This window comes from Brachyhypopomus gauderio, chromosome 6, assembly GCF_052324685.1.
Source record: "Brachyhypopomus gauderio isolate BG-103 chromosome 6, BGAUD_0.2, whole genome shotgun sequence".
Lineage (NCBI taxonomy): Eukaryota > Metazoa > Chordata > Actinopteri > Gymnotiformes > Hypopomidae > Brachyhypopomus > Brachyhypopomus gauderio.
Window position 1 is genome coordinate 14,105,744 of NC_135216.1, and position 24,485 is coordinate 14,130,228.

Below are 24,485 nucleotides of genomic sequence, written 5' to 3' on the forward strand. Positions count from 1 at the left end.
GTATTGATGCTGGATTACTGCGGCTCACCTGTAGCAGTCCTCCCGGGACAGGGCCACCAGATCCTAGCAGTGGATCTGAAATGCTGCTGCACAACTCCAGTCTTCCCAAGTTCACACCTCACTACAGTGTTGCCTCAACTCCCTTACTGTGGATGCCTGTAGTATATAATCCTGACGCACAAAGTAAGAGTGCTATACTGTTTTCAAATGTCTGAAAACCCACCTCTTCAAGAAGTGCTTAAATGTCTTTCTTATTCAGGTTTCTAGTTTAATAGTGTCCTTAGATTTTGGCCTAATGTATTACCATAACTTTCACTGAGTCAAAGCACTTCAACGAGTCGCTCTGGACAAGAGCGTCTGCCAAATATAGGCCAAATGTAAATGCATCCTACTCCATTTAGTCTTCGTCTATTACATTTGATGACCCTGTGAATCCTGTTATAAATCTGAGGTAACGACACAGGGACTCCTACACGTGTCATAATAATTCACAAACCTCAAATTGTTGCAAGAATTAATAGACATTTTAAGTTATTAACGTCCTGTTTAAATTCAAATCAGTAACAGGGCAATCAAAACCTTTGGTGGCTTTTAATGCATATCGTAAATTAATTCCATTCAAATTAGTGGTTTTCGGTGGTTTACCTTAAGAGAAAACTGGTATACGAGGGAACAGTCCGAACAAAAGACGGTAGGCAAAGCAGATGTACTGGGTGGGGGGGGACTACGTTTATCGTGATGAAATGTTTTTAAATCTCTTAAGGCGCTCTCCTGCATTGGAGGGCGCATAAAATTATGCATCGCTTAAACAATGCACACATTAGGGTACATGTCCAGTATTATGAAACATTTCATACCGTGTGTCTCTGTGGGAGATACTGTACACATAACAAAGGACTGAGCGACACTGCCCTGTTGGCGCAATAGCCGCACGTTCGCTTTCATTCTACCCATGATGCCTTGCGAGCGCCTGCTTGGAACGATCCGCCATGTTGTCGCTGTGAAAGCCAGGGAGCCGCAGCGAACCGGGGCTGAAATCCGTCACCATCCGCATCCTCCACCTGTGAGTAACACATTGCCCTGAAGTTAGGCGGTCCTCTAGATCCGACGGATTCGACCGCATATTTATTTGCGTGAACGTAGCCGAAAAAGATTGATTTTAACAGCAATATTTGGAGGCAGTGTCTCCCCTCCTCCCTCCGGGTCTTCCTACTGTTGTACTGCTCTTCCTGTCCAGACGACTCGGGCCTTTTGTTAGCGGCAGGAGGACCTGTAGGATAGCACATAGCCGGCCCGCGGTTGCTCAGGTATCGTTTAAATGGATTTTTAACTCTTCATTCTGTACTTTACACTCGTCCGTGTGCTGCCGTTGCGTTCGTTTTCTTTGTAAGTATCATATTTGTAGGGGGCAGGCCGTGTATTAGACGTGTTTACCCGTAACGTTTCGAACCCTTGCTAGACAGTTCCGCCCCTCATCTTAACAATATGTGATTTTACGATTTGCCCATCGGCTTTAGTTTCACACAAACATTTAATTTTATGCACAGCTTATTGAATAATGCTCATTTTTATTACTTAAGTTATGTGCTGTGGTTTCGTATCGGCGGCTAGTTGACAGGTTTTTTTTACTTGCGCTTTGACAAAGGCACAAATCTGTCGAACAAAACGGTGAGAATAAACCTTGATAAAAACGCATCTTTTGCTTTGAAACTTTCAACGCGTGCTTGGGAAATGATTAACCCCGTTATGGTTTCAGTATCCACTTCCGGGAGGCGTGTTTGAAACAACCGAGCTCGCCGTGCGTTGTTTTCCGGGTGTCTCTGGGCAGCTGTGCCCCACCGAGGGGCTGTAAACACCCGCACGGAGTGTTATTGTTAGTCGATTAGTCGAAGTGGGCGATTAGTCGAAGGTTCGGTCGTGACGTGAAGGTGGATGTGCGAGGTGATTTGATGGTGATTTTTACTCCAGACCTCAGCTCTAATGTTTCAGAAATGATCAGTGGGTGTTCGAGCATTGGTAGGGGATTTATTTAACAGATACTAAGATTATGTTAAAAATAATAATAATCGTTACTCTGATTAACAGCGTGGTGCGCCAGGTCAACCGTTGGATCGAATAGGAGCGTTTTGGCGTTTAGGTCATTGTTATCCTGACGTCGTGGTTTACATGGTGTGAACGGTATCATAAACATGTGAATTTGTGTTCTTCAGTACTCTTTGACTCACCAGACTTGACCTTTATACCCCACTGTCGCCTTGTGAGGCTGTGGAATATGTTTAACATCACCAAAGGTGGGGGTAGGTTAGAATGGGGAGTGATATGTTATGAAACTCGGTTGTTGCGTGCTTGAAGTTTTCTGGCAACTCAACTCAATTTTCTCCCACTGCTTAATTGACAAAAACCATGTGATAATCTTTAGAAATGTTTGTTTTTGTTTAGTCAACAAGTGATTTGGGTCATAGGTTATGATGCTCATTCAAAATATTGATGTTATTGCATCAAAATTACATTGTTGGTTAAAACTGTTTCTCTATTGGCTGTTTTAACATCACTGATGCATTTGTGTAAATCCACTTTCTCTGAGCCAGAATATTTAGTCTTTAATGAAGTATAATGATTCAAATTAAGTTGTTTGTAGAATCTAAACCATTCTCTTCTATAACAGAAAACATTGATGTGTATTATAGTATATTATACTATTTATAGCATAAGTTGACAAAATACTTCACAATTCATATCAACCAGTTTGCATCTTCACTGATCAAAAGTCCTGACTCATATCAGTGAGTCTCGGAGACCAATAAGTGACAAAAGAGAAATATTATAGTCTCAATGTGAAAAATAAATCAAAATGTCACGCTTTTATGGAGTTGATGTCTATCAAGTTGCCTAAGCAATTAAATGTCTCCTTTACTTAAGTGACCACCCTCCACCCCTTGATCAAATCATCTAATTTTTTCTTGCACTTTTGGTAATGTTAAAGTAGTAAGAGCAGCAGTGCTGAAAAAATGCCCTGAAAATTGCATTTAAAATTTATGATTAAACAAACCTTCATGTTAAACTGGAATTCAGCGAACTGTAGAACTTGGTGGGAAGTTTTGCAGACCTCAGAAGCCAGTGGCAAGCTCTTGGCATGTTTGAAGTATGATCTTATTATTATTTATCTGTCCTGTCCCGTCCCCCCCCCCCCCCCCCCCCCCCAAAAAAAAATTTTTTATAGTTTTTGCCTGTTCCTGCCTAGATCATCTCTATTCCACGTAGTTGCTAGTGAAGGAGGGTGAGGGTTAGCCACATGCTTGGAAAGGAACATAAACTGCCAAATTCTGTACAAGTGACCTAATAAGTGCCTGCAATTAGCTAGTGTCACTGGCTATGGATCAGGAAGGATAGAGACTCTACACAGTCCTCCTCACCCATTGAGTTCACAGCTCTTATGGGCTTCTTGGTGGGTTTTTTCCTCTGATGCTTTTTTTTATCAGACTTTCATATCTACTTAAAATATTTTGTGTCTATTGTATCTATAAACAAAAATGTCTTGTTTTGGAATCAGAATACCCCTGGAAGTTGGTTAGTTTCAATGCTGCATACCTTGGTTACACAAAGACATCTGGGTACTGGAATATTGTAGTGTGGGAATAAATATAGTGGTATGTGGTTGGATGTGATGACTGCTGTCACTTGTCAGGAAGAGCTCCCACCTAACCTTTTTTGACCACCCACATAGTCTCTTTAAAATTAGGCTGTCCCTTAAATTAAGAAGCAGTATTACAGCAAAATGTCTTTTTAATATAAAAAATATTGTGAAGAATATTAAATTGTCTGTTCTTTCAAGATATGTGAACAGATCTAACTTGACCAAGACCGAGTATCAGGATTACTTAGCAGGATTACTTGTTTACAAATGGGTTATAGTTGCTGCACAATATATGCTTTGTTAATCATTATCATAATGTTAGCTTTTGCAATACAAATGTTGCAAAATGCTGCAATTACCCTTTTAAACAAATCACTTTTTTGTCTCTTTGCGCACTGTGTGCATGCATCTCAGATGTTTCAGATCTGTGTGTGCAGTAAAGCTGCTTTTGTCCATTTTTTCTGCTGCCTTTGGTTATGGTAAAACCTGATCTTCAGACATGGCGTATGCTTGGCAGGCTGTTATTGTAAAACATAAGTCAGCACTGGTAAGGAAATCCAGTTGAAATTGTTAAACTGTAAGCTGGTTCTTTTGGTGTAAAGGGCAGTGTGATAGTCGCGGGTCTGTTCCTCTGAGGAATATGGGGAGGAAGAGAAACATGAAAATTGAGGTAAAAAAAAAAACTATAACAACCCCCTATTATTTTTTTTCAAAGTACCCTTGCACAACTGTCACCCAACAGGTTATGCCCCGATTAAATATATAAAATTATCACATGGGGCAGTTTCAGCCTCTTCCTTAACTGTCAGTGACAAAAAAGGCAGTGAAAGGTAGAAGTCTTCAATATTGTGTTGGAGGGCAGAAAATTAACACAGTGTAAACTGACACGTGTGAATAATGTGGATTGTAAACGGGTAGGTCCGCTCAACCGTGTGCCACCTTTTTCATTACCTGCAGTAAAGAATCCATCAGAAAGCTCAGCTGCCTCTGGCCACATGAGAAGCACACACCTGAGTCTCTGTTTCTGACCCAGGGAGCTGTGGGCTTAAGCTGCTCTTTTTATTCCTAAATTGGTGGCATCGTTTCTATTGCACTTTTAAATTGAACTTGTTCTTTAGGCTGTTGAATTGTACTTTTAAGGATATTTGAGATATTAAGCAGTGCTTATTTTATTAGATTTTTTTCTTGCGCTGTTGGTAGTTACCAGTAGAAATGCTGTTTGACAAGGTCATCAGGTTTCTGTTTCAAAAGGCTAAAACAGGTCAGAGTATGTTTGGGTGTGTATGTCGCCTTTTATTGGTTCATTTGCTTTTGTCTCCTAACTAGAGCAGTCTGCTGTGGTGATTTGGCAGATGTTAATGTTGCATCACAGAGCTGGTTACTGTGTGCTGTTGTATGCTCACAGTTCAAAAGATGTCATGTGGAACGTTAAAGATTGCAGAGTTTGCAGACTCTAATCTCAAGGATTTACTCGTGTTTTAGAACCTGTCTCTCTTCTTTAAAATGTTTCTAATATTTCACCTTCAGTTATAAATGTTTTTTTTTTATTTTAGGCTTATCTAGGAATTGGTGATTTTCAGTTATAACTTTTTGTTGGTTACCACAACTGCCAGTGAGCTGAATGTATTATGTTAAACAAGGATTGCCTGGAATGATTATAAGTAGACTCAGCAGTACTTTTGAGCTTTCCAGCTTGTTGTGAATGTCTGAGAAACACACCATAAATGTAGTTTGTTCAGGCAGGTTTTCCCATCAGAGTATTGACATCGGAGATCTATCTTGTTATCAGAGGGAAAACCACATCACTTGTGTGTGTGTGTGTGTGTGTGGGGGGGGGAGGACTTTGCAAAGTTTAAAAGGGGTAAATGGGGAACTGCAGGACACTGTGTCTTAAAATACCTTAACCAAAGTGACAACAGCCAATAGACTTTCAATGTTCTTCCATTTCACATTGCATCGATATATAAATGATCAATGACAAGCCCTTTTCTAGCCCAAAATCAGTGTGTAAAAATGACCCCACAGAGTAGCCTGCTATCACTTTTTTTGAATTGTATCATTTCCTTACAGAATCACCGGGTAGGTTAAACTAATCAATCTAGCCAAGTTGGCTAACAGTGTGATTACAATTATTGTTTATTTCCCTACTCTTGTGCTGCATGTCATCACTAGTGTATCAATGTTATCCACAGTAGCAGGTACCTAAATGTTAGTCAAGCCCTGATCTCAGTGGTATTCTTCACATGTTCTTTCCAGATGGCTTCATTAAAGGGTCAGGATAAGCCATTTATCTTAACTATTTAGCTATGTATCTCAGAAACTAGAAATTTTTTTATTTGTTTATTTTTGCAGCAAGACATGATCGGATAGAGAATTAACTTTTTGACCTACCTGGCACAAAGTCTGCTGGGGACACACTCGTAGATCCTGTCAGAATATGATAGTCGCCATGACTAATGAGCTGTGTAAGTGTTTTTAACTTTTAAGGCTTTACAATTTTTTGCTTGGTTACTTTTGTGATGAAACCTACACCAGGATTTTTAATCATCCTTTTTGTCATGTAACCCACCACACAATAAGTATTTGTCATATATTTACGATTTTACTTTGAAGGCAGTAAAAAGAAGACAGTGCAGTGCAGATCATTGGATCGTGCAGAGCTTCCCAACTCCACAGAATGGGCGTGGCCTAATTTACCAAAATCTCTAAGAGGAAGAAGTTTAAGTCAGTCCTGTTGGACGTTCCATGCTTTGAGATGAACTAAAAAGTTCTTTTTTTATGAAATACCACATAGGTTTATTTTGAGTTAACTGGATTCACTAAACCAGAAATTCCCAGTTAGGCTTTATATCACATGGGTGCTTGACCTTTTAGTCTTGTGTATTTGTTTTGATGGCAGAGCTGTCAACGTGTGAATGTGGTGGCGGGGCACATCTGTTGTTAGGCTTGATTTCCTGAGAACAAGATTTTCCCACCCAGTCAAGGAAAATCATAACAGCCCACAGATTAGCTGTTGGATAACAAGAGACTGGACATTAAGACCAGGCTTTGCTTTGTGGAGTTCCTGTGCACTCCCTAAATGTAGTGTAGTTAGCATAAGCAATGAAGCATTTGTGTGTCTGGATGAATGTTTGTTTGTTAGCACTATACAAGCACTATAGTGCTTTTTGCACCCTGCTTTCTGAATACTGATTATAATCAAACTGAATATGATCTTATTCTTTCTGTGAAGACGCATTCTATTGTTGAGACAAAGGTGGCTGACTGCAGCGTTGTCAGTTCATTGTTGCCATCTTGTACAGCTAGAAAAGTGCCCTCTTGTGGACAAACACGTTAACACAGCTAGGGGAAAAAATCCTGTACAGTTTCGGGGAGAGTAAATTTAAATACTGATGTACACGTGTACAGGGAAGTGAAGTATCAGACAATGAAATGTCAGACTCTGTCAGTGCTCTTAATCACTGCAGGCACATAACGGCTCCTTCCTGAATTACTGCTGCTGCTAGAGTGCAGAATGGTAGAACAATAAAAGCTGACATTTTCTTAGGTCATGTACACATCTCAGAATGTTTATTGTTAATGTTGTGCAAAAGAGACGGTCACAAGCTATCTGCCTAAGCAAAATGGTTTCGTTCACATCAGTATTACAAAGTCTGACCTTTTTGGTTTTTATTTCATTATTGTGAAGACTTTTTGTGATTAAGTTGCTTCATGTTTTTGATTTGTATTGAGTAGCATGTTTTGTTGGCATGAGTGTAATCTGTGCTACATATTACTAACTTGTTTAGATGTAATCTCAATATTCAGATTTTATTATTTATTTGAAGTATTTAGTGTTGACAATTTAATTAGCTGAGTCTTATTTTTCTTAACGAAATAACCAATAACATTTTAAACATTTGGAAAAACTTTATTTGAAGTGGTAGTACTCTAGGTTTCTAAAAGCCTTGTGTTTGTAATGTAAGGCATGTTGGTGCTATTGCCTAGTGACTGTTTAAAGTGACTGTTTTCCTTATTGCATGTCACTGCCTTGCAGGCACTGGTGGAATGAGCGTAGCGTGTGTTTTGAAGAGGAAAGCTGTGTGGCAGGATTCGTTCAGCCCCCACCTCAGACTGCCTCCCCCTGATAGACCATTACCCAGCATGCCTGTGGTGCTGAGTGCCGCGGGCCACGCCCCTCAACCTGGCCCTGCTCCTCAAGCCCCACCCCCCGCACAGGGGGCGGGGCGTTCTCAAGACGATGCAATGGTAGATTACTTTTTTCAACGGCAGCACGGTGAGCAACCTGGATACAATAATGGCAAACACCGCTGGCCAACTGGAGATAACATCCATGCCGACAACCAGGTTAGGGTCACTGGTCCAACACGCAAACCAAATCTAACCATTCTGGATTTAATATATTTGTAAATGTTTGCTGATGTGTAACAGTCGAATTAAATGGCTGATCTGTGTTCCCCGCAGGTCCGGTCGATGGATGAACTCAACCATGACTTCCAAGCGCTGGCTCTAGAGGGGAGAGCCATGGGCGAGGTTAGAGTGGACACAATCATCATAAACACCTCACACCCATCATCCCGTTCCTCTCTTAATGAAGGGTCTTTTTGTGATGCTCCTACAGCAGCTCCTTACAGGAAAGAAGTTCTGGGAATCAGATGACTCGGGGAAAGATGGGCCGAAAGGGATCTTTCTAGACCAGTGGCGAGACAGTGCTTGGGGAACCTCTGGTATTATGAGTGTGTGGGGGGGAGATATCGCATGCATGAGTCATCTTTAAGGGGAGAAATGTATTTATAAAGACATTTAAAACAGATGTTGACCAGTGCTGTTCACTGAAGTAAAAAAAGTAAACACTGGTTAGTATAAAAGGAAGGAAAAATGGTGCAAGAATTGAATGTTCACTATTTCTAGCTGCTCTGCTTCTAGATCATTCGGTATCCCAGCCAATCATGGTGCAGCGCCGTCCAGGTCAGGGTTTCCATGGCGTTGGAGAGGCAGGCTCTGTCCTTTCTCCACGCTCGGAGAGTGGTGGACTCGGCGTGTCCATGGTGGAATATGTCCTGAGCTCCTCACCTGCTGAGAAACTCGACTCCTGTCTGCGTAAAGGAGCATTTGTACGTATGCTTTTGTGTGTTTTCATTTTATATATATATATATATATATATATATATATATGTGTGTGTGTGTGTGTGTGTGTGTGTGTGTGTGTGTGTGTGTGTGTGTGTGTGTGTGTGTGTGTGTGTGTGTGTGTGTGTGTGTGTGTGTGTGTGTGTGTGTGTGTGTGTGTGTGTGTAAGGATTTGGGTAGTGTTGTGTGTGTGCATTTTTGCTTGTCGTGCTTATTTTTCCACATCTGCTCATTTCTCAGGGCCCACGAGATGCTGAGCCCGATGACTCTGAGAAGAGAGTGGAGCCGAAACCCAAAACCACATTTGACCCTGAGAGGAAAGAGCTGAAGGAATCTGAGCCTGATCCCATGGACAACCCTAATGGACTGCCCAGTCAGAATGGGCTAGATGTGGATGTCAAGGACTTCAGGTACTGCTCACACGGTGCTTCATGGTGTGATGAATCTAGAAACATGGGTTTGAAGTGGAGCCTCCATCTTCCCTGCGTTTCAGTCGTACCCCCGGGAACTGCCCCGCTGCTGGACCCGAGGTTGAGCTGGGTGGACCGGAAATGGCTGGAGGGGCTGCACCAAAACCACCTGAGGAGTTCCCCAATGTTGAGCCCCCGAACGTGACCCTTGACCCCATGGAATCCGTGTCCATGGAGACTTTGCAGTTTGATTATGCTGGTAGCCAACTGCCCCTTGATTCCACAGCAGCTACTGTTGGACTCTTTGACTACAACTCCCCTCAGCAGGTAATGGGCTCCTTGCTAGTGTTCAGTAGCATATTGCATGACCATTTAATACATGCATTGTCACTTAGTTTTGTGGCATGATTAATGGTCTACACAGAAATTTACCCTTAAATACTGCATTGGTAGTTGTTGAAAGAAAGACACGAATGTCAACCGATAACCGCAGCCCCTCTTTACATACGTCGGCCCTCAGGATAGTAGTTGCGCTTATTTGATCGCACAACCATTTTGATCAGCTGCTCTAGAGTTCTAGGCGACCGGGTGGGGGTTGGTGCTTGGAGAGACGCAGCAGGACACTTTAAAAGCTGCGTGCGAGCGTCGCTAGACGTTTGAACTCATGCTGATGTGAAATGTCCCAGCTGTTCCAGAGACCCAGCGCTCTGGCCGTGCAGCAGCTCACAGCAGCCCAGCAGCAACAGTACGCCCTGGCCGCAGCCCAGCAGCCTCACATCGGTGAGTGAACACCTGGCAACCCCCTGACATCTCCGGGGAGGAGGGGGTGAAATGCAGTAATGTTTTGGCAGTTTGCTGGTTTGAGTCCCCACAATGCTGCGGTTTTCTGTGGTTTTTGGGGACCAAGGGATTAAACTGGCACTGCCGTCTGGTTTGGAGGGACTGCGTTAATGTCTCTCTGTGGACTGTGACACTATCCAATCGTAGACTTCTGTGTGTTTGTGCTATCTGATGAGGGCAGATAGTTTTGCCCTGTGTTGCAGCATAGACTGTGTGTGTGTAAAAGAAATGGTATGCTGCTTACATGTCTGAGGGTGTGGCTTTGTGTGTGTGTGTGTGTGTGTGTGCGTGTGCGCGTGTGTGTGTTTCAGGTTTGGCTCCTGCTGCGTTCATGCCAAACCCTTACATCATCAGCGCAGCCCCGCCTGGTACTGACCCTTACGCTGCCGGCCTTGCAGCTGCCGCTACTCTTGGTACACAGACACCATGAAAACACAGCCCAGTCATCATGGCAGATTAGCACTGGTGCTAATTCCTGTGCGTGTGTGTTTCAGGTCCAGCGGTGATGCCCCCTCAGTACTATGGAGTAACTCCATGGGGTGTGTACCCAGCCAACCTATTCCAGCAGCAGGCGCCCGCCCCCTCCAGCTCAGCCAATCAGCAACAGTCAGCTCAATCTCAGCAGAACCAACAACAGGTCTAGTGAAATTCAAGCTTTATCCAGTTTGCTGTATCTTTCTCAAAACAAAACTTTTTTTTGTCGAGTTTCTCTTAAACCGAGACACTTTTTTACTAATCCCTCTCCTCTTCTTAACGTGCCCCGTGTCTTTATTTGCCAAACTGTTATTCAGGTCATGCGAGCTGGAGGTAACCAGCGACCTCTGACCCCCAGCCAAGGTCAGCAGGGCCAGCAGACGGACCAGCTTGTAGCTGCGGCGGCTGTGAGCTCTGCCTTGGCGTTCGGCCAAGGTCTGGCAGCAGGCGTTCCTGGTGAGGCTTCCCCCTCCCCCACAACAACAACATTATCCGAGTAGACCACTTTTTAAAATATACACAAGTCAGTGGACGTGACTGCTTAATCTTGTTAACACGTGTTGCAGGGTACCCTGTGCTTGCTCCTGCTGCATACTATGACCAGACCGGAGCTCTGGTGGTGAACACAGGAGCTCGCAGTGGCCCCGTCCGCCTTATGGCTCCCGCCTCCGTCATCATCAGCCCGACTGCAGCCGGTAGGCACTTCACCCTTTTGTAGTCCCTCAGCCATCCATCAGCCTCATTACACTTCCATTGGAAATACACAGTTCACATGAGTAATACAACATTTTCTCTTTCTCACTTACTCTCTCTCTCTCTCTCTCCATTTTTACAGTGGCGGCAGCCGCTGCCTCTGCCAGTGGGGCTAATGCAGGTCTCGGGGGCGGGGCCAGTGGAGCATTTCGTGCATTGAGTTCCCAGCAAGCTCCGGGTCAGCAGGGGGGAGGGGCCCTTGGTGGAAGCTCCTTTTATGGGAGTGGGTCTCCAAGTTCTTCTTCTCAGAGCTCCTCCCTGTTCTCTCAAGGCTCTGGCCAACCAGGAAGCTCCTCTCTGGGATTCAATGCTAATCCGTCCTCGTCCCTTGGGGCTACACTTGGAGCAACACTTGGAGGTTTTGGAACAGCAGGTGTGTACCACCTAACCTGTAGATCTAAACTATAACTGTACCTTACTGTTTTTACGTCTTACTCCAGTTATGCACATTTTTTACAGTCTGGTAAAGTGTGTGTAAATAAATTAACTCCTCTCGTGTGTGTGTGTTTGTGTGTGTGTGTGTGTGTAGTGGCTAACTCTAGCTCCAGTGGCTCTCGTCGGGATTCCTTGACGGGCAGTTCTGACCTGTATAAGCGCACTCCCAGCAGCTTGACTCCTATTGGCCATGGGGGGTTCTACAACGGCCTTGGCTTTAGCTCCTCCCCCGGCCCTGTTGGCATGCCGCTTCCCAACCAAGGTCCTTCCCACTCTCTGACTCCTCCACCTTCCCTTTCAACCCATGGATCCTCCAGCAATCTCAACCTTGGTATGTGTGTGTCCGTCTGCCTTGTGTATGTCTGTGTGTGGGAGGGCCAAATGATTCATGGGAATTCCGTTGAAGGAATACTGTTCAGGTTCTGGCAATTGAATCTGATTCTGGCTTTGGTTAAAATTAAAATTAATAATTTCATATAGGTACACAAGTGCCGCTTTCCAAAATGTCTTTGTGACTTTTCCTTACAGGTGGACTGACCAATGGCAGCGGGCGTTTCATCTCCGCGGCTCCTGGAGCCGAGGCGAAGTACCGCAGCGCCACTACAGGCTCCTCCCTTTTCAGTCCCAGCAGCCAGCTCTTCCCATCACGCCTGCGCTACGGCATGTCCGACGTGATGCCGTCTGGGCGCAGCCGCCTGCTCGAGGACTTCCGCAACAACCGCTATCCCAACCTGCAGCTGCGTGAGATAGCAGGCCACGTCATGGAGTTCTCTCAGGACCAGCATGGCTCCAGGTGCGTAGTTGTGCGCACGCAAACACACCCCTTGAAAGCTTTGACGCTTTGTGCTGAGTATTTGATGTCCTTCCTGACTTTTGGTGAAGGAAAGCGTTGTTTAAGCACTGTTGTCAATAGTTGCAGGTTCTTAGAGAATTGTGGATTGCTGTAAAATGAATTGTCAGTCTCGCTTTGTACTAACATGTGAAACATTTGCCTGTGGTATTTTTAAGGTTTATCCAGCTTAAATTGGAGCGCGCAAGCTCTGCTGAACGTCAGCTGGTCTTCAGTGAGATTCTGCAGGCTGCCTACCAACTTATGGTTGATGTGTTTGGGAATTATGTCATCCAAAAGTTCTTTGAGGTAGGCACTGTAAACTCCTGTTATCATTTCAAAATCACTATGATCAACGAAGAACTGTACAGGCTGGAAATGGCAGACATATTCCAGATATAAAATTAATTGACTATATATCAATCATGGGGATTTCACTGAGGATGTTGCTGTCTTTTGTATGGGGGAAAAAAAGTAAGAAAACAACCAAAGAAAAGAATGAAAAGGTGTGCGTGTGTGTGTAGTTTGGCAGTCTGGAACAGAAGCTGGCACTGGCTGAAAGGATCCGGGGCCACGTGCTTTCTCTGGCTCTGCAGATGTATGGCTGCAGGGTGATCCAGAAAGCACTGGAGTTCATCCCCTCTGACCAGCAGGTCATCGTGAGTACACACACTCCCTCATCACACTCATGAGTCAGCTCACAGCGAACCCACCCCCTTTCTTGAGGAAATGTGTTTTTAAGATGCAATGCCAGGTTGGCAGAGACGTAAGCAGGAGTGACGTACCTGTGTGCATGTGCAGAGTGACATGGTGCGGGAGCTGGATGGTCACGTGCTGAAGTGCGTAAAGGATCAGAACGGGAATCACGTCGTGCAGAAGTGCATCGAGTGTGTGCAGCCCCACGCTCTTCAGTTCATCATCGACGCCTTCAAAGGACAGGTGGGTCACCATGGCAACTGGCCTCTGACCATAGTTGAATGTCAGCTTTTACATAAACCCCATACAAGTGTGTTTGTGTCTAAGGGGTCTCCTTTGATGTGTTTGAAGTGGCCCTTATACATGAAAGCAAATGTGTGTGTTTCTGTGCATGTGTGTCCTGTCCTGTGTTGCACAGGTGTTTGCTCTGTCCACACACCCCTATGGCTGTCGAGTGATCCAGCGTATTTTGGAGCACTGTCTCCCAGAGCAGACCCTGCCAATTCTAGAGGAGCTACACCAACACACAGAGCAGCTGGTGCAAGTAAGAACCTGCGTTCTTTTGTCTTTACACTAAACGTCCCCGAATGTCCTTTCTCCACAGTCTACTCCCGCCCCCCGCTCATTTCTGTAACGCTGTGTGCGCGTGTCTGTGTGTAGGATCAGTATGGAAATTACGTCATTCAGCATGTGCTGGAGCACGGCCGTGCAGAGGACAAGAGCAAGATCGTCTCCGAGATCAGAGGAAATGTTCTGGGACTCAGCCAGCACAAATTTGCCAGGTAAACTTTTAATATGCTGGAACACACAGCAGAATGCAGAATAGCATCACGTCATTAGGACTGCACTTAAAGTGTGTGTGTGTGCGTGTGACCTCTGCAGTAACGTGGTGGAGAAGTGTGTGACGCACTCGCTGCGTTCGGAGCGGGCCATGCTGATTGACGAGGTGTGCAGTATGGCTGACGGGCCGCACAGTGCCTTATACACCATGATGAAGGACCAGTACGCCAACTACGTGGTGCAGAAAATGATTGACGTGGCTGAGCCAACACAGCGCAAGATCGTAATGCACAAGGTGCGTGTTTTAACCTGCACACACGTGACCTCTTTGATTCCTTAGACGTTCAATGAAGGCGACCCGCTGACCTGCAGAGGTGGCGCGTGTTACTGCTGCTGCGTGTTTGACGACCGTGTTCTGTGTGTAGATTCGCCCTCACATTGCGACTCTGCGGAAGTACACGTACGGGAAGCACATCCTTGCCAAGCTGGAGAAGTACTACATGAAGAACGGAGTAGACCTGGGCCCGCTCTGTGCTGCGCCCAACGGCATCATGTAACTCCTTCCCGTCTGTCCCACGATGTGCGTGTGCGCGCCCGCACGTGACCCTGCACGTGCGTTTCTGCGCGTGCGAATCCGCACCCATCTTGGAGATGTTGGTGTAAGATCACTGTAAACTCTACCCTACTATTGCTGAATCCACTTCTCCCCGAGTCCTTGTGAGCTTGTTCTAGTTCTCTCTTTTTAGCATCTTTTCACCTAGTCCCTTTCCCACTAGGACTTAAAACCTTGGTCCTCCTGTTCATGTACGTATGAGATGAAAGAACATTTGATCCCAGTTTGAATCATGGAGGCTTCCGCATATAAACACTTTATTGCTAATACACATGTTTCTAACACACTTTCATAAAAGACACACACACACACACGCGCGCGCACACACACACATTACACGCTAATACACTCTATTGCTAACATGACGCAGACATTTAGCATGGGAGACGTTTTTGGTCTTGCTTCTATAAATATTTAGTGCATATTTGGTGTAGAACTTTGCATATATATAAATATATATATAAAACTTTGTAGTTTTTCTGGTTTTTGATGTCCAATCTGTACCTATAATCTACCCCAGTAGTGAATACATACTTCTGATTGTATAATTGTACATTTGTAAACCTTCGCTAATGTAAATGTGGACTCGCTTCTACGGCCCTTTTTGGTATGAGAAGAAGAAAAAAACAAAATGGAGGAAAAAATAGAATCTTGTGCATTTCAGTGTAAATTCTCACCTCTTTGGTTGTTGTTTCAGTTATGAGTTGTTGTATATTGTAAATTGTAATATCAGACTTTTTTGTTGATTTTGAAGCCCTTTGGATTAAAATGGCATAGATGTACAAAGAACACAGACATGGGCTCTCTGCTTTTAGTCATTCACCATCCCTTCCCTCCCTCCCGTGATCTGCTTGTCCCCTATATATATATATATTTTCTTTTTCTTTTTTTTTCTTTTTTTTAATAAAAGTCTTTTATAGTCCCTCCCTTGCTCCAGGGCGGATAGTAGCGAGCGTGTGTGTGTGTGATGCGTAGACTGCCCTGGTTTCAAGGTGTGTACAGATTTGCCATTCTTTTGTCTACTTGTAAGTGATTGTAACATACTGGCCATTGGTTTTTGATTTGGAACACACTGCGGTGTATATTTAAACAGCCTTGTGTATATTTCCTATGATCTCTTTATGCGAGCACACTTGTAACCATAATGTGTATAGTTAACAGATGCTGTGTGTGCTTTCTGCCTGGGCAACTATTTTTTGTAACTCCAGTTGTAGATTGTCTCTAAACAATGTGTGATCTTTATTTTGAAACAAAACATGGATAAAAAGTTCAAAATTTAAAAATGTCCCTGACTCCTCCTTATAATTTTGTTCTGCCGGTATCATATTCACATCTATGTATTTCTCATACAGTTGTGTAGGAAAGTTTGCCTGTAGTTTTGTTATTCTGAATATAAAGTGACCCCATGTCATCAACTAGTATCTCTAGTAATTAAGAACAACTAAGTCACATTAACTTAGGTGAGCCTGTTTTAAAGTTTGGTGGTGATTAAAAAATAAACACTTGCAATCTGCAACACAACTCACATCCTCTTGACGATTCCTGATGGGACTGCAGACTAGCAGAAGGTGTTTCATAATGTAGTAATGAATCCTTTGTGGTCAAGTCGATCAAATGAAAATCCTGTTTTGAATCTCCTTGTTGCTGGCTCAGCAGGGTTGGTGTAGGCTTGGGTTTGCACAGGTTACAACTCACTCCTGACAGAATTTGTGTACCCTGCATGCAAGAAGACAATAAAGGCACAGCAGTTACCAGACACTAGTCTGGTACTTTACAATAAGATATTTTATTTGACTCTTGAACACAAATGATTCTAGAAAGTAATGTTGGCTTATTCCTTAGGGATCCATAGTTATAAAAGGAAAATATTATTAATGTGCAATTACCAATATGCACCTATATAAATAATACATAAAACCAAAATTAACCTGGATGTAAGGAACATTAGATAAAGTAGGCTAGGACTAATTCCAGAAGTAATTCCACTGTATTAAATTACATCAACGAACACTTATTCAGTCGACATTAAATTACATTGATGACTGGTTGAACAGACCCCTGATAACCTAAAAGTGCCTGTATGATTATAACCACTGAGTTACAGGAGGGGACCGCAGGGGTGACACTGCGGGTGAACTTCCAGCACATTCTCACCCCCAGGAGGCGATAGCAAATATAAAAGAAAATTGAAAATTAATACAGATTATTAGAAGGCCTCCACGCCTTCCTGGTGCCATGGGGCCCTAGAATGTTGCGTTACGAATGTTGTTTAGAGACTGTACCGTGAACCTTAAGCCTATGTTTATTTATACTTAATCGTTTGCTCGTTAGTGTGATCCTTACGCACACAAACTGTATTAATATTTGACCTTTTCCATGCTCTGGTGTTTCGATGGCCGTTTTTTATTCAGATCATGATTCCCCACTCGCATAAACGTTTTGAATCGCTGTTCGTCGTTGCGACATGCCAGCACACACACTCGTACAGCAGCGTGCTGAGTGGGACGCTGGTGCTCCATGCTGGTGTTCACGTGGCCTGCAGGGGGCGTCCTCACCCGTAGGAGCAACATCCACACAAACCCCGTCTCCCCGCACGCGTTTAGGCAGGGGTGTGGGTAGAGAGAGACAGGCTGGGAGAGAGAGAGAGAGAGAGAGAGAGAGAGAAAACTAAAGAGTTGAGCTCGCTAACTGTGAATCTAACAGGACCAGAGCACAAAAAGTCCGTGGACGGTAACGGACCGGTAACGCAGTGCTCCTTTGCTCCTCGCTTGGTTAAGCGGGATTAAATCCTCCAAGCTCTCAGCCATACGGATGTACCGACGTTTCCCCGGACTGAACTTGGATACTGAAAACTGAGTAAAAGGTTTTGTTTTTACCCTTTTTTTCCTGGAGGCAAAGCGGGGGCGAGCGCGCGAGCACCGCGTTGCCGTTCCGACCGTCCGGAGCACCATGAAGCTCCCGTGCTGGATAGCCCTCGCGCTGCTGCACGCGCACTCCGTGTCGGTAAGCGGATACTCGCCACGCTCTCGAGCTCTATTGTTATCTCCGGATAAATGCGACCGGGACGTCGCATTCGTGCACGGCCACTTATGACAGAACCAGTGTGTTCGTATGTGTGCATGTCAGCGTATTACTTAATCGTCTGTAGCCGTGCGTGACTAATCTTTAGTGCTCTGTAGTAAATCTGGGGAACCGACCCATATTCGTCTGTTGATCGGAGACGTCGTGTCTCGGGCGGCCTGGGGTTTATTGCCTATATGTGTCTCTGCCTGTCATAGGCATCTGATAAGCTAGAGCTCATCCTAACTGAAAGCCCCCTCCGTGACGATGCGGGGTTCCCTCGACTTATTTTGTTCCATTGACTGTATTGAAGGCCTTTGATTAGTAGGTTGGTAGGTTGGGATTGTAGGTCAGGGACACGGAGTTGGCCTGCGCCCCCTCCCAGAGTAGTCTGTGTTGATGCGTCTCTTCCTCTGTGTGTGTGTGTGTGTGCGTGCGCACGATCGCGCGTGTTTGGGTAGGCTATAATTAACGCGTCCCATCTAATTACGCGCTTTTGTCCTTCGTTTTAGTGCTTTGGCACGTCCGTGGACTCGGTCCACGCATACCATGCGGTGATGCAGGCCGGGCAGCGCGGGGTGGGGTAGAGAGAACGCAGCGGAGGTAGCGCGAGAGGGGTGACGTCATGGGGAATGGCAGGCGTTGAGGGGGGCAACTACGACCCCGAGCTGTGCGGAGCGTCGGAAACAACTTCCCGCGGCATTTTAGTCAGAAAATATCGATGCGTATTAGAGAAATGATCTTTAATTGAGAATAAACACTGCCATTTCTTTAAGCGGGTTACTGCTACTTCATAACAAATGTAAAAAGAAAAGATTATTTATATATTTCTTATAAACATGGCCATTAAAAAAAATGGGATACACCGTGGTCTAGGTTTCATTTCAACTCTGGGGGTTGGGGGGACACTAGTCACATCACCCAACGTCATTATATGATTAGTGTGAGCAGGAACTAATACAGAGGGCATGTCCCCCACATCCTCACCAAAAACTACACCTATGGGAATACATGTCTCATTCTCTATCTATGAATCTCTCTCACCTCACTGGTCACTTCATACACACAGTCTTGCCATTTTGGTGTCAATCAAAAGTCATTTGATTTATAGTTGTTATATTTATTTTTTATATTATTATAGCAGTCAAATGTTGAGGTATTCCTGATCGGAAGTCAAACTCACTCAAGTCACCTCACTGGTCACTTCATACACACAGTCTTGCCATTTTGGTGTCAATCAAAAGTCATTTGATTTATAGTTGTTATATTTATTTTTTATATTATTATAGCAGTCAAATGTTGAGGTATTCCTGATCGGAAGTCAAATGTGACTCTGTTTAGAGAAGTCATATCCTATACAGACCTGTTTGCCAAAGTTTAATTTAGATCTGGCAGTGTAGCTAAAAGGACACACTTCCCTTCCGCTCTAGGGTGTGTGTGTGTGTGTGTGTGTGTGTGTGTGTGTGTGCTGAGGATCATGTTGGTCAGTACTGAATCAGTGTTTTGTGCTGCAAACGACAAAGACAACCATAGAGGAAGAGGAGGAGGAGTAAGTGAAAACGGTTGAGAGGAATGTTTGAAGCAGATGGACACAGGAAATTTCTCAGATCGTCTGGTGCAGTGCTTACATACATGCACATACACAACTACAGCAAAATAGTAGTTGTGTACACCGGGTGAAAACTATGTCACATAGGCTAAGTGTGTATCTCATACAGGTGGGTGGTGGTAAGGAAGAGTCTGAATACAGTGGGATGCATAAAAGTATACCCCAAATGAGCCATGTATGCAGAATTCATTTTAGTAATGACATTTTTTACTTGTGACAAAGCAAGCATATAAACCTTCTCATAATAGGCTGTAAATACATTTAATTGTACTCTGATTTACAACATGGATGTCAAAGGTTTTTTTTTTTTTTTTACAGGTAAAACAGCTATAAGACCTACTTAGAGATGTTAGTTATTATCTGCTTTTATTTACTCTCATAAATGGAATACTGTTTGCTTATCAGTATGTATGTGTAAGATTAAACTGCAACCACGTAAATGTATCATTATACATTTAAGTGGTTGCAGTTTAATCTTAAAAGGAAAAAAAACACGATTCCCACTGAAGAGCACAGTTAAGTGGGGGAAGAGCGTCCGACACCTCACATCTCAGAACATCTCAGTTTTCACATGGAACTACATGAGCTGCTCCACACTCTCCTCCCACTGGTCTCCACCCATCCAGCCCACACCTCCCCTGAGGCAGAGCCAAACACGTTGGGTGCTAACAGGTGAAATCCGGGTCATGGCACCAATACGGCTGTTTCATCACTCTACCGGCCCTTATCTCCACATGCATTAATGTCCATGTTAAGCTCTTCATGAAGTGCTTGTTGGTTAAACATGTAATTGTGAATCTGCCATCGCTATGACAGGAAAATGTTTGAAGGCATCAGGGAATTGGCTTGTTTTGAATTAGCTTGTGCAGTGTAGTCAGTGCTCCATGTCCTTAATACACCAGAAGCTGTATTTACATAGAAAGGAAAAAGAAGAAAGGGGGATGCGGAATGAGAGAGATGGAGAAAGGGATTGGATGGAGGAGTGTAGGGCTGCTGGCTCTTTCCCAGGAGACTGCTCTGTACCTGCTCACTACAGTCGCCATGACAACCACAGAGCACAGTGCAGTCACAGCTTTATCACAGTCGCTCCCTCTTTTTTCCTCTCATCTTTCTCTCCTCCCTCTCCTTCCCGATCTGTCTTACTCTCTGTCTTTCTCTTCCTCTTTCTGTCTCTCTCTCTCTCTGTCTGCCTTTCCATTCCTCTTTCCCTCTCTCACTTGCTAATTAAGATGCTGTTCCAGTCTAGTGGGGGAGGGGAAACCTCTCAGCCTGTACCTGGGAGAGATAGACGAGGCCGGGAGGGTTGGAGGACAGGGTGATGTAAACGATAGTGTGTGTGTGTGTGTGTGTGTGTGTGTGTGTGTGTGTGTGTCTGTGTGTTTAATTTCTGTGTCAGTTTACATGATATAGATGTATGTGGTGTATGGTGTCTGTAAATGGTAGTTTGTGTGTGTGTCCCTGAAAAACTGCAACGTGATGGTGGTTTTTCTCTTCCAAAATGGTGGGCACTTGTGTGCCCCAAATCTCTCTGCATTTGTGTGTTTGCTGGGCTATAATAAGACTTTAAATTAGAGAGCATTTGTGGGAGGGGCTCCAAAACCACAATGAATTTAAAAATGTTTCATCGAGCTGCTCTATAAATATGAATACAGCTACTGTAGCCAGTAAGACACTCCTTGCAAAGAGGGAGACTGTGTGTGTGTGTGCGCGCGCGTGTGTGTGTGTGTGTGAGGGAGAGAGAGAGAGAGAGAGTGTGTGTATATGAGTATGTGTGTACTCTCTTCTCCTCTTGCTCTTTGTTTGTTCTGCAGATATTTTCAAGGCTTCTAGCTGAGAGTGGGTGGGGTCAGTGACGAGTTTCCGTGGAGATAGAGGACCCACTTGGATAATTGGGTTAACGAGATGTTAGGGGCATGGCAGTGGACCCTGTGGAGCTCTGGAATGTTGATTTTCCAGTGGTAGGGTGGGGCATGGTGAGCATTAAGAAAACAAGACAACACATCATCATGCTGTGTAGGATGGTATACTTTTTAATAAAGCTAAAAAGCACAAGATGATAAGATTTCTGTCACTTGTGTGTGACTGAACAGGAGTGAGAGAATCAAAACGAATTTATCTATGCGTGCCTGCATGTATGAGTGTCAATGAGTGAGTGAATTTTTGTGCTCTCCACTTTTCTGGAGGTTTAAGGAGATGTCCTAGAGAGAGGACCTAAATAATTTAGCACTCAGTCCCCGTGACAGCAAGAACAAAAAGGACACCATAGTGTAGAATACACAGCCATATACAAATGCACGCTCAACTCAGTCACATTGTGTATTTAATGCCAGTCTGAGAAATACATTTATCCATGCTACCATAGTCCTGTTTCAACAGGCAGTCAGGTGGGTGATGATAAGATATTCTGTTGCCCAGGAAATGTGATGTGTTCAGTATTACCCAAATATTAGTATTGTTGACCACCTACACCATCACATCTGCACACCAGATTATGAAAGAAATCACAATGTATCTGCTAAGCTTGTCTCATATCTCAGGGGCCCACAGTATGGCTGTCTGGGTGTGAATGTTCCTCCTCACAACTTATTTTGAGATTTCATCTATACTCAGTCAAGGGACAAGAGATGAGACAGGGTACTTTCAAAATATAAATGTGAAAACAGATTACACATGCTTCCAAAACTCTGGGTGGTTATTTTGTTATTGCCGTCTGTCTGCATTGTCAGGTTGCAGGATTTCACACCACAAAACCCACGTCTGCACTCTCATTTTCATTCCGTTTCTGTCTCTCTGTCTCACACATACACACACGCACATTGTAAACATTTATTATAACATTAGTTGCATTTTTATTGCATCACAATTTTTGTGATTTTTGTAATGTTTTTGTGAAACTCCCAGAGAGAGAGAACGGAAGAGATTTGAGAGATTTGTGAGCACTGATGTGCAAATTGATATGGCATCTTTACAACTCAGCGGTAGCCCTACCCAAGACTGCCTGCCAGTTTTGGATAAGCATGCAAGTCAAATAAGCTAGTCTGTAAATGTGTTTTGTGTGCACTTTTTCTAACCTCTTAAAAAACCTTAGACATGTAGCTTCAGGTGTTACGTATACACCCTGCCACTGCTGGTGTTGTGGTATTTTCATACACAAAAGAACAGCATAAACCTGATTGTGAACTGTGGTTCGGGTGAACGGTGAACATGCAAATCTCTAAACTACAATTTGGTGTCCAAGGTGACGAGTGACAGCTAAATAATCTACCAAATAAAAGTCCTGATTGTTTGGTATCTCTTTACATCTGAAGTGACATTCTGCATTACAAAGTAAAACCTTGAGGTCCAGCCCAGCACTCTTGGTGTGGAGGGACCACAAATGTATTCCCAGTCTTTGAGTACTTGACAGTGTTATGGGCTTGTATTGTTCTATGTACAAAAGGTGTTTGCTGTGAATAAATAGTACATAGTCGTACATAGCTACATAGTTGCATAAGTAGAAAGGGGCTCAATTAATCTTTCTTACTCATTAGTATTAAGTTATATAATAAATTGCATTGCTATATTAAATGGAGATGTTTGAATTGCAGGGAAAGGTGTAATTTATGCCTATAAACATGTGAACCCTTCCAAACTAGGAGAAGTTTAAGGATCTCATTTGGTTATTCTGGCTGGAATGTCACCAGTACCGGAGCAATCTCGTGTCCAGACATGCAGTCCTGCAGACGGCACCGTGCCATGTCCTGCTCCGGCTTTCTGAAATGGAGGAACGGGGAACCGTTTGTAACTGCCGCCAATGAGGAATGCAAGAAAATGCAACATGGGTATCATCACAGGGAACGTTTCACACTTACAAGAGGAACTGTCGCATTGCATCGCTAGAAGTGCTGAACGTGGAGAGACGCAGGACAGACGCTTCAGTTTGTCACGTTGCACACTGACAGGTCACGAGCAGGACACCATTGACAACCATGTACAAAATGTGGACCTGGACTTCTTGACTGGTGATCAGGAGTCAGATGTGGCCCATTCTCCTCTGAGTGCATCTTTCACTCTCTCGAGCTCAAAGCAATCTTACATCTGGTGTTCAGCATAGCTCTCTCTTTACATTGCACACAACATCGTATCCCCTATTTCCAGGTTAAATGATATGGCAATTTTATACATTATACATTTTTATATGATCACTCGTCTTCAGAATGAACGTAGTGGAACAGTTATAGGTGCAGGTTTTTAAGTTATGGCTTTTAATAATTTTTTTTGTCTGCACTTTTCCCCCCAACTAATTTAGTTGAGCACTTCCTTACTAATCTTAATATAAGTTGCACATCTGTATAAACAACAGATGTGGTGGGCACTGTTCCATTCTTCACTTGCGAGGAGAACGCTGTGGATATCCTTGAGAGCAGGACACCATGGACAGTGTGTGGCACAGCTGGGACTCAAGGTCTGAACCCCAGTCATGCGGCATACTTTGACGGGTGACGATAGTATTTTCTTTTTGCTGTTCTATAACAATTTGGAAATTGTACCTTTGCTGCTTTGATGCTAGTCTGTCATTAGAATGTCGAGATTTATCCAATCAGATAATATTTGGCCAAATAAAACAGGAACAAAATATTTAAAGTGTTACCAGAGAAGAAGATGAGACAGCACTTTGGTTCGACAGCACTGGGTTGAGTAAGACATGTAGGTTATATGAATACTGGGAGTAAAAATTAAATGTCATGGTTGTCACCGTTATGGTTGTTTTATGCTTGGAGAGCGCCAAATGTCGCGTTCAAGTTATTTTATGAGAGACTGCAACATTCTGCAGTTGCAGTTTTATATTGTTCAAAACGAGCAAGCAGAGTTTTGTGTGTTTTGTATATGGCACTATTTTGGCAATAGTGAGCATGGTGTTGGGTACGTGTTTGTTAAAATGAAATTAATATTAAAAGCAAATACAAAGATGTCCAAATAAAGGCAGCAGCATTTACGCTGTGCTCAGAGAGTCATGAGAAATGGAATATGAATGAGCAGATGTGCTTCTGTCGAGTCTCGTTCTCTGCCCAGTGCCTAAATGCAAGATGAAGAGAGACATGCCACATACAGACACATACACGTCTGGAAGAACAACTCTTCTTCAGCTTCACCATCTTCAAAGGGTCAGGATCTGGACTTCAGGGGGTCAGGATCTGGACTTTAGGGGGTCAGGATCTGGACTTTAGGGGTTCAGGATCTGGACT

The 24,485-nt window shown here is 43.9% G+C and overlaps 2 protein-coding genes across 4 annotated transcripts in view; both read left to right on the forward strand.

Moving 5' to 3' along the window:
- Window positions 1–907: 907 nt before the first annotated feature.
- On the forward strand, window positions 908–15,874 carry pum1 (pumilio RNA-binding family member 1). 3 transcript variants are annotated; one of them, XM_077008944.1, is made up of 22 exons: window positions 908–1,063; window positions 7,671–7,981; window positions 8,099–8,167; window positions 8,256–8,361; window positions 8,561–8,748; window positions 9,002–9,171; window positions 9,255–9,498; window positions 9,858–9,951; window positions 10,323–10,424; window positions 10,506–10,648; window positions 10,803–10,941; window positions 11,052–11,180; window positions 11,321–11,611; window positions 11,768–12,004; window positions 12,202–12,466; window positions 12,682–12,811; window positions 13,027–13,161; window positions 13,304–13,441; window positions 13,617–13,742; window positions 13,859–13,980; window positions 14,081–14,273; window positions 14,404–15,874. In XM_077008944.1, exons 2-22 carry the CDS (start codon window positions 7,682–7,684, stop codon window positions 14,533–14,535), a joined length of 3,453 nt encoding a protein of 1,150 aa, XP_076865059.1. In that variant the 5' UTR covers window positions 908–1,063; window positions 7,671–7,681; the 3' UTR covers window positions 14,536–15,874. The 3 variants fall into 3 exon arrangements, with proteins under 3 accessions (XP_076865059.1, XP_076865061.1, XP_076865060.1); XM_077008946.1 differs by having other exon boundaries at window positions 8,259–8,361; XM_077008945.1 differs by lacking the exon at window positions 908–1,063 and adding an exon at window positions 1,160–1,307.
- A 1,307-nt stretch (window positions 15,875–17,181) lies between these two features.
- The window catches only part of sdc3 (syndecan 3), a 20,830-nt gene continuing 13,526 nt past the window's right edge, over window positions 17,182–24,485 (forward strand). Inside the window, exon 1 of the mRNA XM_077008947.1 lies at window positions 17,182–17,594. Coding sequence (XP_076865062.1) covers window positions 17,541–17,594 — 54 coding nt within the window. The 5' untranslated portion in view covers window positions 17,182–17,540. The remainder of the gene's footprint in view (window positions 17,595–24,485) is intronic.